The sequence below is a fragment of the Chrysemys picta genome, chromosome 19 (assembly GCF_011386835.1).
Source record: "Chrysemys picta bellii isolate R12L10 chromosome 19, ASM1138683v2, whole genome shotgun sequence".
Taxonomy (NCBI): domain Eukaryota; kingdom Metazoa; phylum Chordata; order Testudines; family Emydidae; genus Chrysemys; species Chrysemys picta.
The window spans coordinates 17,488,184-17,506,283 of NC_088809.1; the positions used below are offsets into that span (position 1 = coordinate 17,488,184).

An 18,100-nucleotide genomic window follows, 5' to 3' on the forward strand; every position below is an offset into this window, starting at 1 on the left:
TTCTTCAGGAGCAAATCCTAACTAGCATAATGTCAAATCAGGCCTTTGGAAGACTACTTTTGATATGCAAGTTATGTGCCAACTGTATGGCGCTTGTAAAGGCCATAAGGCAATATACCAACAGCAGTTTCTTTCTGTGAGACTGATAGTAATGACTGTGACATGCTTCTTTAATAAATTATATAATAATAAATAATACAGTTTTGCACTTTTTATAACACTTTTTCTCCATGGTTGTCAATGTTTCACATTGGGGCAGGTATTATCCTGATTTTACAGAAGGGGAAACAGACAATTAGGGCCTGATTTTTAGAAGTGCTGAGAGTATGCCTAGCTCCCATTGCCTTCAGCTGGAGTTATGGGTGCTCAGGCCTCTGAAATCAAGTCCTAGGGGTCAGATTTTCAAAAGAGCTCAGCTCCCACTTAGGCACCAAAGTAAATGGCCAGATTTTCCAGTGAGCTCAGCAGGCTGAGTCTTTTGAAAATCTATCCCTAAGTGTCAGAATGGGAGATGCCAGATGATGAGCACTTACGTAGGTCCCTGAATGGGAGCTGAGCTCTTTTGAAAATCTGGTCCCCATTGTGGTTGCTGAGCACTTTTGTAAATCTGGTCTGAAATTACTTGCCCAAGACCATGCAAAGTCACAGACAGAACTAGAACCCAAGAGCTCTGTTTACTAGCTGACTGCCTTTTTCCTTTCAGTCCTGTCATGGAGGTGCCAACTGACCAGCCATTCACTGAAGAGCAGGCTCGGCTCTACTTTAAGGACATTGTCTTGGGCATAGAGTACTGTGAGTACCAAGATCAGTTGCACCTTTACAAAGCATTGCATTGACCTACATTCTTGTTTGAAGCCAATCTTTTCGTCACTGGTGAACTGTCGGGAGTAAAAGGATACTCTCTATCATATATGGAGGGGTTTGCAAGATTGGCAACGACCCGTCTCAGCCTGGTTTTGTATGGGCCGTATCACAGTTATTCGGTGGCAGCCATTCTTTAAATTGGCACTATGAAAACGATTAGTAATTTTTTTTTTGTTAACTCTCTTGGATAGAAATTGTAGACTTTAATCCTTACAGCTGTGCCAAGCTTGGCTGAAGCCAGGAAACAGCATTTGCAAAGACACAGGCTAAGAAAGTCAATTAGCTTCAGTTGAAGTGAATTTGCGCTGCTTCCAGCTGAGCTGTGGGGGAAGAGCTTGCAGCTGGAGGGCATCTGTCCTTGTCTGCTCCCTTTGGAATGCATCTCAGTGACTCATCATTACTCAGGGCTGTGACATGGGGAGAACATGCCACCTCATCACCTGCCATCACAGCTGGTGGCTTGTGGATTTCACAGAATCCTCATTCAGTATTCAGCATCTATATATTTTTAATGGGCTATTGCACAATTTATTTTAATAAATCAAATATTGTGTTTCTCCCTCTAACCTGGCAGATGAGTTCCCAAGTATTTTGGGCCAGATTCTCATCTAAGATCCAGGCTTGAGCACTACAAAAGGGCCAGATTTTATCTTTAAATGGTCATCAGGGAATTTCCCTGGCATAAGGGAACTGGCATATCAGTGCTGACATAAAGATAATGAAGACAGCCCCTGTGTCAGCTGCCTCACCCCGCGTGTAGGGAAATGTTGGGGGAGGAAGGGAGTGGTTGTGTGGTGGACCCTATGCTAGTGGGATAAGAGCAACCTTTGACTGACTAGCTCTTACTGGGACCAATGCACACTGGCCCTTAGGAATCAGGATCAAAGATTCATTTATGGACTCCTTGATGTGCCTTCCTTTTCTGCACTGAGCAGAGATCTAGCATTCCAGAGCTCACTTGCTGTATCTAAGCTATCAGTTGGGTTTTTACACCACACTCATCACCATGGTATCTGAGTCTCTACTAGATGGTCTCCTTACTTCCTTGTGATCTGCAACCTGGAGTTCATTATCTAAGTGCAGGAGGAAATACCTTCCTTCCTTCCTGGCTGGGGTTCTCCATTTAAGGCTTCCCTTTCTTAGCATTGACAGAGCCAGACTTCCTAATATTATTTAAATATTGCTGAAGTTTGCTGTATGTGTGCTGTCACGGGGAATGGTGGCCCTTCAAAATATGCCAGATTTACATCAGATAGGGACAGTTACATTGGTATCTTTCTATTCCCTTGTATTTCCCTATATTTACTAGAGGAATACCTGGAAACTGCAGATGCTGAGGTTACTGAGCTGGGGTAGGTTACTTAAGGGCTAGGACTGTACATACAAATGGCTCTCTTAGATGTCCATTTGCAGTATTTCATGGCTGGAATTAATATGATTGAACAGTTTCTCTGGCCACTGCTGTACCAAAGAGTTTTAGGTCCAGGTCCTCCAAGATATTTAGGTACCTAACTCACATTGACTTCAGTGGGAGTTAGGCACCTAAATACCTTGGAGAATCTGGGCCTCAGAGACTAGGAATGAAATCCTGGCTCCATTGAAGTCAAAGGCAAAATTTGATTTAGATGGGGATTGGTCCTGCTTTGAGCAGGGGGTTGGACTGGATGACCTCCTGAGGTCCCTTCCAACGCTGATATTCTATGATTCTATGAAAACTCTTGTTAACTTCAGTGCAAAGGCCATAAGGCAATATACCAACAGCAGTTTCTTTCCTTGAGACTGATAGTAATGGCTGTGACATGCTGCTTTAATAAGTGATATAATAATAATACAGTTTTGCACTTTTTATAACACTTTTCATCCATAGTTGTCAATGTTTCACATTGGGGTAGGTATTATCCTGATTTTACAGGTATTATCCTGATTATCCAGGATTTCATTCTAGAGGTCTCATCATACAGCCTTTATTCAGGACAGTAGCTTCATTGACAACTTTAGTAAAGCTGTCTATGGGCTAGTTTGTGTTACCCTTACTCATATTGAATCACACCTTCCAACACAAGCTGTGAGTAGTAAGTCAGAGTTGAAGGATCAGACCGTAGGGAGACTTCTAGATATGTAACCTAACCTAACCTGTTTTGCTTCCATAGTCTGAAATGCAACGTTTTCCACTGTTTCAACCCTTAGGAAAAATCTGTTTGTCTTACTGAACCAGAGGGAATAATTTCTAAATCACTTCCACTGACCATGTTTTTAAAAAGCAAAGACATAGCCTTGTCAGTCTAAAAGAAATGTATTATCCTGTAATATGTACTTAGAGCCTTGTCTGCCTTCAGTTAATTGGATCTCAGAAAGACACAGGGAGCTCTACTGCTCTCCCCATAGGCTAAACAAAGCTTTAGATATTGCTTGGCTCTTTTACAGAAGAGCCGGCTCTGAAAGGGTAACTGGAATGTGAATGTCCCTAACGAGCACAGCAGGCTTTGCTGAGATGAAGGAAGATCATTCACAAGGCCATATTCATATCACACGCTGCAATACATTAGCTCTGTCTTCCACCTGAAACTAAAGGTGGACAATACCAGCCACTGAATGGAAATGAAATAAATACTTACAGTCAATGGGATTGTACTATGAGTTAAGGCTGCAGGGTCCAAGACCATTTTGCCAGTAGAGTTTATAGATTAGAAAAATTGTAGTTTTTGTTATTAATGTTTATATTCTGATAAAAGAAGAACAGGAGTACTTGTGGCACCTTAGAGACTAACAAATTTATTAGAGCATAAGCTTTCGTGGACTACAGCCCACTTCTTCGGATGCATATGAAACCTGAAACCTATATTCTGATAGTGCCTAGATGCCCGCACAGAGATCAGGGGCCTGTTTTGCTTGGCACTGGGTATGCACGTAGTAAATGACAGCCCCTGCCCCAAAATATTTACAGTCTAAAAGATAATCCAAAAAATGTGGAGGTGGGATGAGACTGGGTAACACAAACAAATAAGATGTTTTATTAGTGATAATAGCAAAAACAATAGGATGTTTTGTTTTAGGCTTTTGGGTAACCATTTGTTTTATTAGCTGCTAAAAGTTAAGAAATATGCTCTATTGCAACTGCTGTGTAAATGCATAGCAATTACTATGTAATTACAGAGAAAAGTGCACCATTTGTGCATACTGAAGGAAAGTGTTGCCAGGCAATCCAAAGATTGCAAGGTAATTTTAATGTAAGCATACATAATTGTTATGTAATTTGCTAGACTCAATCACCATGCAGCTGTTCTAAACTCACAATGTTCACAGCAGTAACTGCATCATTGCTAGTTGTGTTTTATTAAATTAGATGTTAAAAACTGGATTCTTGTCACAAACTGGAATGTATTAATCAAGAACAATATGGTCCATCTTGTTTTATGACTGAATACAGGCCTGCCTATGTAATACTGTAGAAATATTGGCTTAAGTTAATTATTGATGCCTGTCAGAGTGGGCTGGCCCCATAAGGAGAGTTGGGCTCAGCCCCACCTGTGCCTAATTATCCGTTGCCAGTGGTTGGGTCAGGTGTCCATGCATCACCCAATGGTAGCCAGGGGTTGGTGCTTCTTATAAAAGGGAGCCTGCTCAGTTGAGAGAGAGCCACCTGTAGGGAGATTCTTACTGGGATATAGAGTTAAGAGAGAAGACTGGAGCAGAAGTTTTCCCTACCAGCCAGAGGCAAAAGCCTGGCTGGAGCTGTGTGCAGTGACAGGCAGGAACAAAAACCCTTAGGAGAGTCATAGTGTAGTGGACTGCTAAGCACTGTGAGGTGCCCCGATTGAGCAGGGGAAGACCTAGCATGAGGCTGCCAGATGTCTGCTTTTGTTTTCTTGATCTGTGTTGTTTTAGTAAACTAGATTCTGGAGTATCTGATATACACAGGAGTCTGGGACATTTCTTCAGAAAACTGAGGTATTGGGAGGATCTGATGCTAAATTAGATGAAATTCTGTTACAGTACTACAAGCCATCAGCATTTACCTTTCCTTGCCAGTGTGACAGTGAATGACACAAGATTAGCTGACCAGGAGTAACATTACAATGGGTGACAAAAATGTCCCCAAACCATTGTTTTTTTAGTTTATTAATTTCATTTATTTAAATATAATTCCAGTTGCGCCTGCCTAAACTCTAGGCAGGGTGTGCACATGCATGTGTGTTTGTGTTGTCCATGTGTGTTTGTACACACACAGGTAGATCCCAGTTCAGCAAATCATTTAAACACATGCATAACTTTAAGCACATAAGTAATCCCATCCTTATTCAACAGGGCCCTGATCAAAGAAAGCAGCCCTATTCAGGAAAGCGCCATATCCACATGCTCAAGTGCTTTTCTTAGTATTGTAAAGTCATTTCCTGAACTGGGAGTGAAAGCACTCTACCATGTGTTTAAGTAGCATTGAAGCCAGTGGGAGTTAAGCACCTGCTCAAGTGCTTTGCTGACCAGAGATGGGGATGTTCACATGCTTAAAATTAAGCATGTGCTGCACTTAAGTGTTTTCTGAAACAGGGCCATGATGATGTATTGTGCACTTATATAATGCATTTCAGTTGAGCAACTCAAAGAGTTTAACAAACATTATTTAAGCTTCACAATACCCCTTGAGAGAAAGCAAGTGTTGTTATCCCCATTTTACAGACTGGGAAACTGAGTTGTCCAAAAGTTATCTTGACTTATGCAATGAGTCAGGAGCAGAGCTAGGGATACAATACACAAGTCCTGACTCCTGTTCCCCAGTCTTAATCCCTAGACAACACTTCCTACCCAATATAGAGAACAAATAATTGTTTTTCTTTAATATTAGCTAACAGTTTTAGAACCCAGAATCCCTGTAAATAGGAGTGGCACAACATTTCAGAGTCAGACCATCTTCCACCCTAAACATAGTTGAAAACGTTTAAAACAACACTTGACAAATCTACAGATTTGCTGGAGTAAAAAGAAAACCCCATTTATTTGCTTAGAATATTTTATTTTTAATATCTCAGGTACAGTGGGTTAGAGGTTTGACATCTTGAATACAGTTAGTAAGATTCCTTCCAGGTTGACTTAATGCTAATTTTCTTGTCAATAACCAAGCTTTAAATTGGTTTGCTGAATAACGATGAATTGGATGTCCTGCAGATTTGCTTTGGCAGGTGAACCATGGAAACCAGCACCAGGTAAAGTAAGTAAAAGAGGAAGGATGTTTTTTCCACAACTGTCAGGCTGACATCCCTTAACGAGAAATCTCTCTCTTGCTGGGAGTTGACATTTGGTTTAACAAAAGGAGGTGGAGGCTACACTACATCTCTTTCCAAATTGGCTCTGTAAGTGTGTGTGCACATGCGTGCACGCATGTGCACGTTTGAGGTGCGGGTGAGAGAGAAAAGGCTTGTTATATAAAATTGCACCAAGCAATCCATTTATCAATATGGGGTTTGGCAGGCACACAGTCGCTGCAGTACTCTTTTGAAGCCTGAATGTTCCTGAAGTCCTTATTCGGGCAAAGCTCTAGGACTTCAGAATTCAGTCGTGTCTGCCTGTGCATGTCTGGGTATTCAATTACAGCATTCACAAGACAGACATTATAATTTAAACTAAATTCTTAGTGAGTCAGAATGCTGATTCACTCTCCAAGGGCCTGCTTTAATGAATGAAGCTTTCACAATGATGTCATTGTTTGTTCAGTCTCCTTGGATTTGGAGTAGAAAGCATCATACCTTAAGACAGTGGGTCACCAAATGGTCGATCACGATCGACTGGTCAATCCTAGATGATCCCCCAGTCGATTGCGATCTCCGGTGGTGCAGTGGGGCTGCCGCTAAGGCAGGATCCCTGCCTACACCGGCCCCATGCCGCTCCCAGAAGTGGCCAGCGCAGCCCCGGGGACGGGGGGGTCAGGGGTCTCTCTCTGCACGCTGCTCCTGCTTGCAAGCACCGCCGCCGCAGCTCCCATTGGCTGGCAACGGGGAGCTGTGGCCAATGGGAGCTGCAGGGGTGGTGGTTGCAGAGAGGGGCAGCGCATGGAAGCACGTGCCCCCCCCACCATGGGTGCGTTGGCCCCTTCCAGGAGCGGCGTGGGGCCAGGGTAGGCAGGGAACCTGCCTTAGCAGCAGCCGTGCTGCACCACCAACCAGGAGCCGCTGGAGGCCACACCCCAGCCCTGAGACCACTCCTGGAGCCAGCACCGTGAACCTCCTCCTGTACCCTGAGCCCCCTCCCAGAGTCAGCACCCTGTACCACCTCTTCAGCACCCCAACCCTGACCCCTCTCCCAGAGCCAGTACCCTATACCCCCTCCTGCACCCCAACACTCTGTGCCAGCCCAGAGCCCCCGCCTGCACCCAAACTCCCTCCCAGAGCTTGCACCCCTCACACCCTCCTGCACCCCAGCCCCCTACCCCAGCTCATTGAAAGTGAGTGAGGGTGGGGGAGAGCAAGCGAGGGGGGGTGGAGTGAGTTGGGGCAGGGCTTTGGGGGAGGAGCTCCTTCTACTTTGCATGGACGTTAACTCCTCCATTCCTGAATTCTCTGTAACCATACACCAGTGGTCCCCAACACAGTGCCCGTGGGTGCCATGGCGCCCGCCAGGGCATTTATGTGCGCCCGCCTATTGCCCAGCAGGGGAGAGAAGCCGGGGCCCCACACCTGCTGGGGACAGAGTACTCCGGGGCTGCAGGCTGCGGGCGCCGGTGTTCTCTGTCCTCGCGGCTTCTCTCTGCGCTGCCCAGAACTGCTGCCAAAAAAAAAAAAAAAACGCTCAGATTCTGCCGTCCCAAGAATGGACGGAATGCTGCCCAGTAGCATGTGCTGCCCCAAGCACGTGCTTGCTCCACTGGTGCCTGGAGCTGGCCCTGTATGTGAGTATTCTTCCTGCACTGATACTGCTGTTTTCTTGTGCTTTGCAATTTATTATTTTTTTAACATTTTGCCCCAAAATGAGTGATTCAAATAAAAGACAACGTACGTATTATTTCAACGCAGAGTGGGAAGAATCCTATTGTTTTATTGAAAATAAAGGGAAATGGTTTTGCTTATTGTGCGGGGGTGCTGTTGCAGTGCCGAAAAAACATAATGTCGAACGCCATTTCCAAACTAATCACGGCTCTTTTGACATTAGCCATCCACTTAAATCTGAGTTGAGAGAGGTTTGATTTGAGTTGATTAATTTTCTTCTATCTGCCCAGCAATCTATTTTCACTAGGCAAGTGTAAAGTCTAAAAGTGCTACTATTGCTTCCTTTAAAATTGCTCCTCTGCTCGCAAGGAAGAAAAAACCCTTTCAAGATGGTGAATTGTTGAAGGAAGCATTTTTGACTGGTGCTGATTGCCTGTTTCAAGGATTTCCTAACACGGGTGAGATTTTGTCGGCAATACAAAACTTGCAGTTATCAGACAACACAGTTACGAGGAGGATACATGCAATTTCAAGCGACATGCAAACTCAGCTAAAGGATGACTTGGAAATATGTGACTGGTTTTCACTGCAATTTGATGAGTCAACAGATATATCGGACACAGCGCAGTTGGCAGTTATTGTGAGGATGGTATTTAGTGACTTCACCGTAAAAGAAGAGTTACTAAGAGTATTGCCTATGAAAGGGCGAACAAAGGGTGAGGACATCTATAATGTATTCAAATCATACGGCAAAAACTGAAGGACGACTTTGAGAACTTCCGGAAAGAAAAGCTCCTTAAAACAACTGAATCACGCAAGAGCCTCAGGACATGCAAGCGGGAATTGGTGCAGTATAGATTGAGCATAACAGCATTGAAGAACAAGGACAGAGAGACAGTAATTGACAGAGCAGGGATGGAGGAAGTCTGCAAGGACCTCTATACAGAACTGTTCAAATCAAGAATCAACATCCCTCTCCCAACGCTCCAAGGATATGTCTATACTTACTTCCTGGTCCAGATGTAAGCGATCGATCTTCTGGGATTGATTTATCGTGTCTTGTCTAGACGCGATAAATCGATCCCGGATCGATCCCGGAAGTGCTTGCCGTCGACGCCGGTACTCCAGCTCAGCGAGAGGAGTACGCGGCATCGACGGGGGAGCCTGCCTGCCTGCTGCGTCTAGACCCGCGGTAAGTTCGGACTAAGGTACTTCGAATTGCAGGGCATTAACACGCAGTACATCAGTTTGTTGAAGGAAGTGAATACTGGATGTACAACAGACATTACTCTCCTTGAAACTCCCCTCCGCATCCCAATCGAGAAAGGCATAAAGCAAGGAGATACGATTTCACCAAAACTATTTACTGCCTGCCTTGAAAAGGTTATGAACAAGATCAATTGGAGGAGTGGTGTTAATATAAATGGAGAACAATTCTCATCTCAGATTCACGGACGACATCGTACTAATGGCCGAAAGCACCAACCAACTGCAGAGCATGCGACAAAGACTCGACAAGAAAAGCTGTCAGGTCGGTCTGAAAATGAACCGTTGCAAAACGAAATACATGCGATCAGACGTCTTATGAAAAGCCCGAATAACGGTAACAGGAGAAGAAATTGAAGAAGTGGAACAGTACATATATTTGGGCAAAGAAGTTAATATGCGCCAAGACATGAACGGAGAACTCTCACAAAGGATTCGGGCAGGATGGTGTGCGTTTAATTCCATCAAGGACATCCTCAAAGGAAAAATCAACAAGACCACACATAAAAATATCTTCAATTCAGCAGTGTTGCCAGCCATGCTGTATGGCAGTGAAACATGGGCACTGACGAAGAGAGAAGAACAGTGGCTGTCGGTAGCTGAAAGGGCAATGCAACGAGCTATGTTGGGGAATTTCCCTTCTGGATCATATCCCAAATGAAACTATTAGAGAACGCAATGGTGTGAAAGATATTGTTGTGGAAAGCAGATATAATGCCACATAGCACGGTTCACAGACAATAGGTGGACCGCAATCATTACTGAGTGGTACCCGCGTGAACAGAAAAGACCGCCTGGTCGGCCTCCAAGAAGGTGGGAAGATGACATTGTAAAACGTTTCGGACGAATGTGGAGAAGAAAGGCAAGAATGCAAGAAGAATGGCGGACGGATGTGTTATGATCGGCGCAGTCTTAACGACAGCTGAAGACTGATCGATCCAGGTGATCCATACGCAACATCAGTTAGTATGGCACTACACAAGCTGTCTGCGATCACCACTGATGGGGCACCAGCAATGATGGGCAGCGCCAATGGATTCATTGCACTCTGTAAGAAGAATGAATCCTTCTTCTTCGAGTGCTTGCTCATATCCATTCCATTAGGTGTGTGCGCGCCGCGTGCACGATCGTCGGAAGATTTTTACCCTAGCAACACCGGCGGGTCGGCTGTGGAGCCCCCTAGAGTGGCGCCTTCATGGCGCTGAATATATACCCCAGCCGACCCGGCGCCCCCTCAGTTCCTTCTTACCGCCCCTGACGGTCGTTGGAACTGTGGAGCGCTGCTTAGCTGTTCTCCACTTTCCCTAGCTTATATTGTTGTATCATAGTTATAGTTATAGTTATAGTTATAGTGTTTGTAGTAAATTAGTTAAGTAGTTTTAAAGTTGTTCTAAGTAGTCCAGGGGATTAAGGGGGTCGTCTCCCCCCTTTCTCCCCCGGCCGCGGGGCCGGGCTCATGCCCAACGCTCCCGGCTTCAAGCTGTGCGCCTCCTGCGCTAAGCCTATGCCCACGAGCGACCCGCACGACTCCTGTCTGAAGTGCCTGGGAGAGTCACACCAGACAGATAAGTGTAAAATCTGTAAGGCCTTCCGACCAAGGACCAAGAAGGAGCGGGACTTTCGGCTCAGGCAACTTCTGATGGAGGCGGCACTTAGCCCGGACACTCCTTCCACGGGCAAGGCCCCGGCGCCTAGCACCTCGGTGCGCAGTGCCCCGGCGGCACCGGCTACGACGACCACGCGAGTGGCGTCAGACAAGCCTCCCCGGCACCGGACCTCGTCGGCACCGCAAGCACAGCAAGTGCCTCGGCGCCGGTCCTTATCCCCGGGGCATAAAAAAGCCCATAAGACGGGGACATCCGTGCCGAAGACGCCGGCTCCCCCAGTGCCGGGGGTAGAGCCGCGTCCGCCGGTGGAGCAACGGAAACAGGTGCCTCCAGCACCGTCGACTCCGGCGCCGAAGCCGTTGAGTCCGGTGCAAATAGCGTCTCCTCCCAGGCCGGCGGTGATACAGTGCCTCCCGTCGACTCCAGAGACCTTCGCGGCGGCGAGAGACTTAATAGCTCTCACGGAGCCGGCACCGCCTCAACCACCGGCACCGACTGCACCGTTGACTCGCCCGGTCCAGTCGAGGGGGAAACCTGCCTTGATGCGCCCGCCATCACAAGGGCTGGAACCTCGGCACCGATCCAGGTCCCGTAGCAGGTCCCCACGCCGCTCGCAGTCCCGGCACCGAATATCACCTCGGCACCGGTCGTACTCGCGGCCAAGATCTTCTTCGCGGCGCCGCTCTTCGTCTCGGCACCGATATGATCGTCGGCACCGATCAACGTCGAGACGTAGTTCTCGGCACCGCTACGGTCGACGCTCGACGTCGAGGGGTCGCTCCCGGCACCGGGCATACTCCAGGTCCTCGTCGAGGTCCAGATCCGACTCCCGGCACCGACGAGGTCATCGGCACCGGTCGCGGTCCCGGCACCGATCGCCGGCACCGCGCAGAGATAGATCATCTCCGGACCGGCACCGTGCGGCACCGCAGCCCACCGGGATGGTTTCATCTCTCTCGGCACCGCCATGGCCGTCAAGATCGGTGTCTCGTTCCTCGGAGGACCTGTCGAGATCGGCATACCCCCCTCAAGGGCAGGCCGAGGAACAAAATTTCGGCCATTGGCAGGAGATGGCAGAGGACCACTCTCATGGACCATCTCACTGGTCGTTTTGGACCCCGTGGGCGTACCACCAGGAGCAAGGGGCTCCAATACCATCGACCTCTCGCTCGGGTCACTCGGTCAGAAGGGCCCCAGAATCCACCATCTCTCGGCCTCCGCCAGGAGGCATGGAGGCTTCCGTGTCCACGCCACCCGACACCAGGGACCCAAGTGCAGGTGATGCTCCGGCCCAAGAGCAGGGGGATCAGGACCCCCCCTTGGATCCGGTACCACCGGAGGCATCCTCTTCCTCCTCTCCGGATGAGGCAGTGGCGGGCACTTCATGTACGGGTCCCCCTCCGATAGATCTTCGGGCTCACCAGGATCTCCTGCGTAGGATGGCCCGCAATATGGACCTGCAGGCGGAGGAGATAGTGGAGGTGCACGACCCGATCGTGAATATCCTTGGAGCGGATGCCCCATCGAGGGTGGCGTTACCCCTGATCCGCACGATCCAAACGAATGCGGATACGATATGGCAAACTCCTGCCTCTATTCCACCCACAGCGAGAGGGGTGGAAAGGAAATACTTTGTCCCGTCTATGGGTACTTGTATACCCACCCCCAACCGTGTTCACTGGTGGTGGAATCAGTGAATGCACGAGAGCGCCACGGCCAGCAGGCTGCAGCGCCTAAATCAAAAGAGGCTAAGCGGCTCGATCTGTTTGGCCGTAAGGTTTACTCAGCCGGAGGGCTACAACTTAGAGCGGCAAACCAACAGGCGCTACTGAGCCGCTACAATTTCAACTCCTGGAACTCTATGGGGAAGTTTAAGGAGTTGATTCCCCAAGAGTCCAGGGAAGAATTTGGAGCCATGGTAGAGGAGGGTAAGAAGGTGGCTCGGACCTCCTTGCAGGCCTCCTTGGACATTGCAGACTCAGCTGCGAGAACCCTGGCTTCGGGTATCGCTATGCGTAGGATTTCCTGGCTTCAGGTTTCGGGTTTGCCTCCGGAGCTGCAGCAAACCCTACAAGATCTGCCTTTTGAGGGTCATGGATTGTTCTCAGATAAGACGGACTCTCGCCTGCAGAGCCTCAAGGACTCGAGAACAATCATGCGCTCCCTCGGGATGCATGTTGTGGGCCCTCAGCGCAGGCCATTTAGGCCGCAGCCCCAGCGCTTCTACCCCCCCCGCCTCGTCAGAGACAGGACTCGGCCCGGAGGCGAGGGCGAGGTGGTAGAAGAAGGTGGACCGGCCCTCAACCTGGTCAGAACCAGGGGCCACCTAGACCACCTTCAGGCCCCAGGCAGAACTTTTGAAGGTGCGGTCGAGGACGGCGCCCCAGTCATCCCCCAGGATCCAGCCCCCTCCTTTCGGGATCGCCTCTCCCACTTCCACCGTGCTTGGTCACTTATAACTTCGGACCGTTGGGTCCTCCGCACGGTGGAGAGGGGATACGCTATCCAGTTTTCTTCTTTTCCCCCCTCCTCCCCCCCTTCCCTGTCCCTCTTCAGGGACCCTTCTCACGAGCAACTTCTTATACAGGAAGTTTCTACGCTCCTCGCTATGGGGGCCATAGAGGAGGTTCCAGTGGAATTAAGGGGCAGGGGATTCTATTCCCGTTACTTCCTCATTCCCAAGTCCAAAGGAGGTCTGCGACCCATCTTGGACTTGCGCGGACTCAACAAATTCGTAGTAAAGTTGAAGTTCCGCATGGTCTCTCTGGGGGCCATTATTCCTTCCCTCGATCCTGGAGACTGGTTCGCCGCCCTCGACATGAAAGACGCATACTTTCACATTGCTATTTACCCGCCTCACAGACGCTTCCTGCGATTCGTGGTACACAGGGTGCACTACCAATTTGCAGTCCTTCCCTTCGGCCTATCCTCGGCCCCACGGGTGTTCACGAAATGTATGGCTGTCGTGGCAGCGTACCTTCGTCGGCAAGGGATACAGGTGTTCCCGTACCTAGACGACTGGCTGGTACGCGGTCGCACCAAACAACAAATTCGCGATCACGTCCACATAATAGTGCACACATTCAACAGGTTGGGTATCCTACTCAACAAGGACAAATCCACTCTAGAACCTACCCAGAGAATAGAATTCATCGGTGCGGTTCTAGACTCCAGACGTGCACAAGCCATCCTGCCACACAATCGCTTTTGCACCATCACGAGCCTCATTCAAGGACTCAAGGCCTTCCCAACTACCACGGTGAGGTCGTGCCTTGCCCTGCTGGGTCACATGGCTTCCTGCACGTACGTAACCAGGCATGCCAGACTTCGGCTTCGCCCACTCCAGACCTGGGTGTCATCAATATACCGCCCACATCGGGACAGCCTGAATATGGTGGTGACAATCCCGAACTCGGTCCTGACCTCCCTCACATGGTGGCTAGATCACAATGTGGTTTGCGAAGGGATGCCGTTTCACGCACCACAACCCTCTCTGCACCTGGTCACAGACGCTTCTTCTCTGGGTTGGGGCGCCCATCTCAACGAGCACCATACCCAGGGCCTGTGGACTGCACCCCAGCTAGCCCTGCACATCAATGTTCGGGAACTGATGGCGGTGCGCCTGGCGTGCCAGGCATTTCTCAACCTCCTACGTGGCCGCTGTGTGTTAGTTCTCATCGACAACACCACGGCCATGTTTTACATCAACAAGCAAGGAGGAGCACGTTCGTCAATTCTATGCCAAGAGGCCATTCGCCTGTGGGACTTCTGCAGCGCCCACTCAATCCATCTCACGGCATCGTTCCTCCCTGGAGTCCAGAACACTCTGGCGGACCGACTCAGCAGGTCCTTTCAAACACACGAATGGTCTATCCGTCTGGACATCATACATTCCGTTTTCCAGAAGTGGGGGTTTCCCCAGATAGACCTGTTTGCATCTCGAGACAACAGGAAGTGCCACGTGTTCTGCTCCCTGCAAGGTCGAGCCCCGGGCTCCCTCTCGGATGCGTTTCTCCTTCCATGGAAGGACCACCTGTTTTATGCCTTCCCTCCGTTTCCTCTGGTCCACAAGGTACTGCTCAAATTGCGCAGAGACCAGGCACAGGTGATTCTGATCGCCCCAGCGTGGCCGAGACAACATTGGTACACCACGCTGTTGGAACTCTCGGTTCGGACACCGATCCCGCTTCCATTATGCCCGGACCTCATCTCTCAGGACCACGGTCGCCTGCGTCACCCCGACCTGCAATCACTCCACCTCACGGCGTGGCTGCTCCATGGTTCACCCGGGCAGAGCAACAGTGTTCCCACTCTGTCCAACAGATTCTGATGAGCAGTAGGAAGCCCTCAACACGAACCACATACTTGGCCAAGTGGAAGCGATTCTCCTGTTGGTGCGAACAGCGAGCCACGTCCCCGTTGCACGCACCTATTCCTCTCATTTTGGAATATCTCCTCTCCCTAAAACAGCAAGGGTTGGCGATATCTTCAATTAGAGTTCACCTGGCCGCTATATCGGCCTTTCATCCAGGGGAACTCGCGTCCTCGGTATTTTCTAACCCGATGGTCGCTAGATTCCTCAAGGGCTTAGACCGGATGTACCCACAACAACGTCAGCCCGTTCCGACGTGGGACCTCAACCTGGTTCTTTCCAAGCTCACAGGTCATCCATTCGAGCCACTGGCCACCTGTTCACTTCTGTACCTATCCTGGAAGACAGCCTTCCTCGTAGCCATCACCTCAGCAAGGCGCGTTTCTGAACTCAGGGCGCTTACATCCGAGCCCCCTTACACAGTTTTCCATAAGGATAAAGTGCAGCTTCGTCCACATCCTGCCTTTCTCCCTAAGGTGGTCTCTCCATTTCATATCAACCAGGATATATTTCTCCCGGTCTTTCACCCTAAACCACATGCTACTCGCCAGGATCAACGTTTGCATTCTCTGGACGTACGCAGGGCCCTGGCCTTCTATATTGACCGCACAAGGCCCTTTAGAAAGACGACGCAACTCTTCGTTGCAGTGGCCGACCGAATGAAAGGCTCACCGGTCTCATCACAACGCCTATCCTCCTGGATTACGTCTTGCATCCGGACTTGCTACGATCTGGCAGGTGTCCCAGTACCACACCTCACCACTCACTCCACGCGGGCCCAAGCTTCCTCGACGGCTTTCCTGGCGCAAGTTCCGATCCAGGACATTTGTAGAGCTGTGGTTTGGTCGTCAGTCCACACGTTTACGGAACACTATGCACTAGTGCAACAGTCCAGGGACGATGCTGCCTTCGGATCAGCGATTTTGCACACAGCGATGTCTCACTCCGACCCCACCGCCTAAGTTGGGCTTGGGAGTCACCTAATGGAATGGATATGAGCAAGCACTCGAAGAAGAAAAGACGGTTACTCACCGTTGTAACTGTTGTTCTTCGAGATGTGTTGCTCATATCCATTCCAAACCCGCCCCCCGTCCCCACTGTCGGAGTAGCCGGCAAGAAGGAACTGAGGGGGCGCCGGGTCGGCTGGGGTATATATTCAGCGCCATGAAGGCGCCACTCTAGGGGGCTCCACAGCCGACCCGCCGGTGTTGCTAGGGTAAAAATCTTCCGACGATCGTGCACGCGGCGCGCACACACCTAATGGAATGGATATGAGCAACACATCTCGAAGAACAACAGTTACAACGGTGAGTAACCGTCTTTTTCCGAACTTTGTCTTATCACTACATTATGCACCAAGAAGCTTTGTTCGTCAAAGTTCTTTCTTTTCAACCCGTCATGAATGTCGTTATTAAAATAATTAACTCTATTAGAGCGAAATCTTTGCAACACCGACTTTTTAAGGCCCTGTTGGAAGATGTTGATGATAAACATTCTGATCTTATCTTGAACACAGAAGTACGATGGCTGAGCAAAGGTAAAGTTCTTGCACGTTTTTTAAGCTTAATTGAAGAGATCAAAGAATTTCTGAAGTCCACAAATCAGAACTTTGAGCAACTAGAAGACTCCAGCTGGTTAATGGACTTGGCTTTTCTTGCCGACATCACTGACAAATTGAACATTTTAAATCTTGAGCTCCAGGGAAAAGACAAACATGTGGCTCAAATGATAGGTTCTGTAAAATCATTCAAAGCAAAACTGATCTTGTGGATGTCACATATGAAGACGAAGTCTCTCATACATTTCCCAAGTATGAAGAAAATGGTATGTGACCGTGATTTTAACCCATCACCATTTGTTATCCACATTCAAACACTTCTGGAACAATTTGAAAAGAGATTTCAACAGTTCAACATCATTGAGCCTGTAGTTGCCTTTCTTGTGAATCCTTTTACTTGCCAAATAGAGGTAACAGAAATGGCTACATCAATTGCGAGTCTCATTCAAGTAAGAACAGAAGACGTGGAACTGGAGATTTTGGACCTTCAAAATCATATTGTTCTAAAATCCTATGCAACAGATGAAAATTTTTGGAATCTGGTTGACGGAAAAAAGTTTCTAACCTTAAAAAATGTAGCATACAAAATAAAATCTTATTTCGGTTCCATTTATTATACAAAGTTCTGTTTTCAACAATGAACATCATAAAATCAAAATACAGATCTCGGCTTACAGATGCCCATCTTGACGATTGCTTACGAACAGGAATATCATCCTACTCTCCCAACTACGAAAAATTGGCTGAAGTAATGCAGTGCCAAAAATCACACTGACTTTATTAGAAAAACCACGTGAATTAATGATACCTATTTTCCATTAAGTAGGAAAATGGATGAGCGTGTATGATTAACTTGTGTTAACTTTTTTTCATATTTGTTTGTTTATTGAAATCCAGAGACAAGTAACAATACAAAAAATATTTTTAATTAACCATAACTGGCTATCTATGTTAAAGTAAGAATAGTAAATATATTTGGACCAGCAGTTCAACAATGTTTTACTTTTTTAAAATAAATAAGATGAAAACTGTTTGATATTTATTTTGTAAAAACTCCTTAATTTTTCTTACAGGTAGATAAAAAAGAGCAAATTCACACGGTAAGGTGAAAGAGTAATTGCCGAATAATTTAATTAATACCTTTTACATGTAAAATTACCTTTTTTATCTTATGGATTCATATAGTATGTAATATTAAATATGATGTTTTTTGTATTATTTAATGTACAAATACAAAATAAGCCTTGAAAAATTGTTGGCGCCCGCCACACTCTTCTGAAAACATGAATATGCTACTGGCCACAAAAAGGTTGGGGACCACTGCCATAGACAAAATGTGCCAGTTTGTGGCTTTGGGAATTGCAGAGTTAAAACTCCATGGCACTTTGTCCAGGGTGGGATGGGAATTACCCCAGTGTCCTCCACACAGTGCAGTGGTTGACTGCTATGCTCATCCTACTCTCCTTCTCTCTCCTCCACCCCGGGGGCCTCCCCGAAGTGGCTGTGTTTCACTGGTACC

General features: G+C 48.1%; 1 protein-coding gene across 11 annotated transcripts in view; it reads left to right on the forward strand.

Annotated features, from left to right (window-relative positions):
* Nucleotides 1–18,100, forward strand: part of CAMKK1 (calcium/calmodulin dependent protein kinase kinase 1) — a 192,604-nt gene that overhangs the window by 129,418 nt on the left and 45,086 nt on the right. For all 11 annotated transcript variants that reach the window (XM_005284390.3, XM_005284395.3, XM_042857759.2 and 8 more), the window contains one exon: nt 704–792. In XM_005284390.3, the coding sequence (XP_005284447.2) occupies nt 704–792 (89 nt within the window). The remainder of the gene's footprint in view (nt 1–703; nt 793–18,100) is intronic.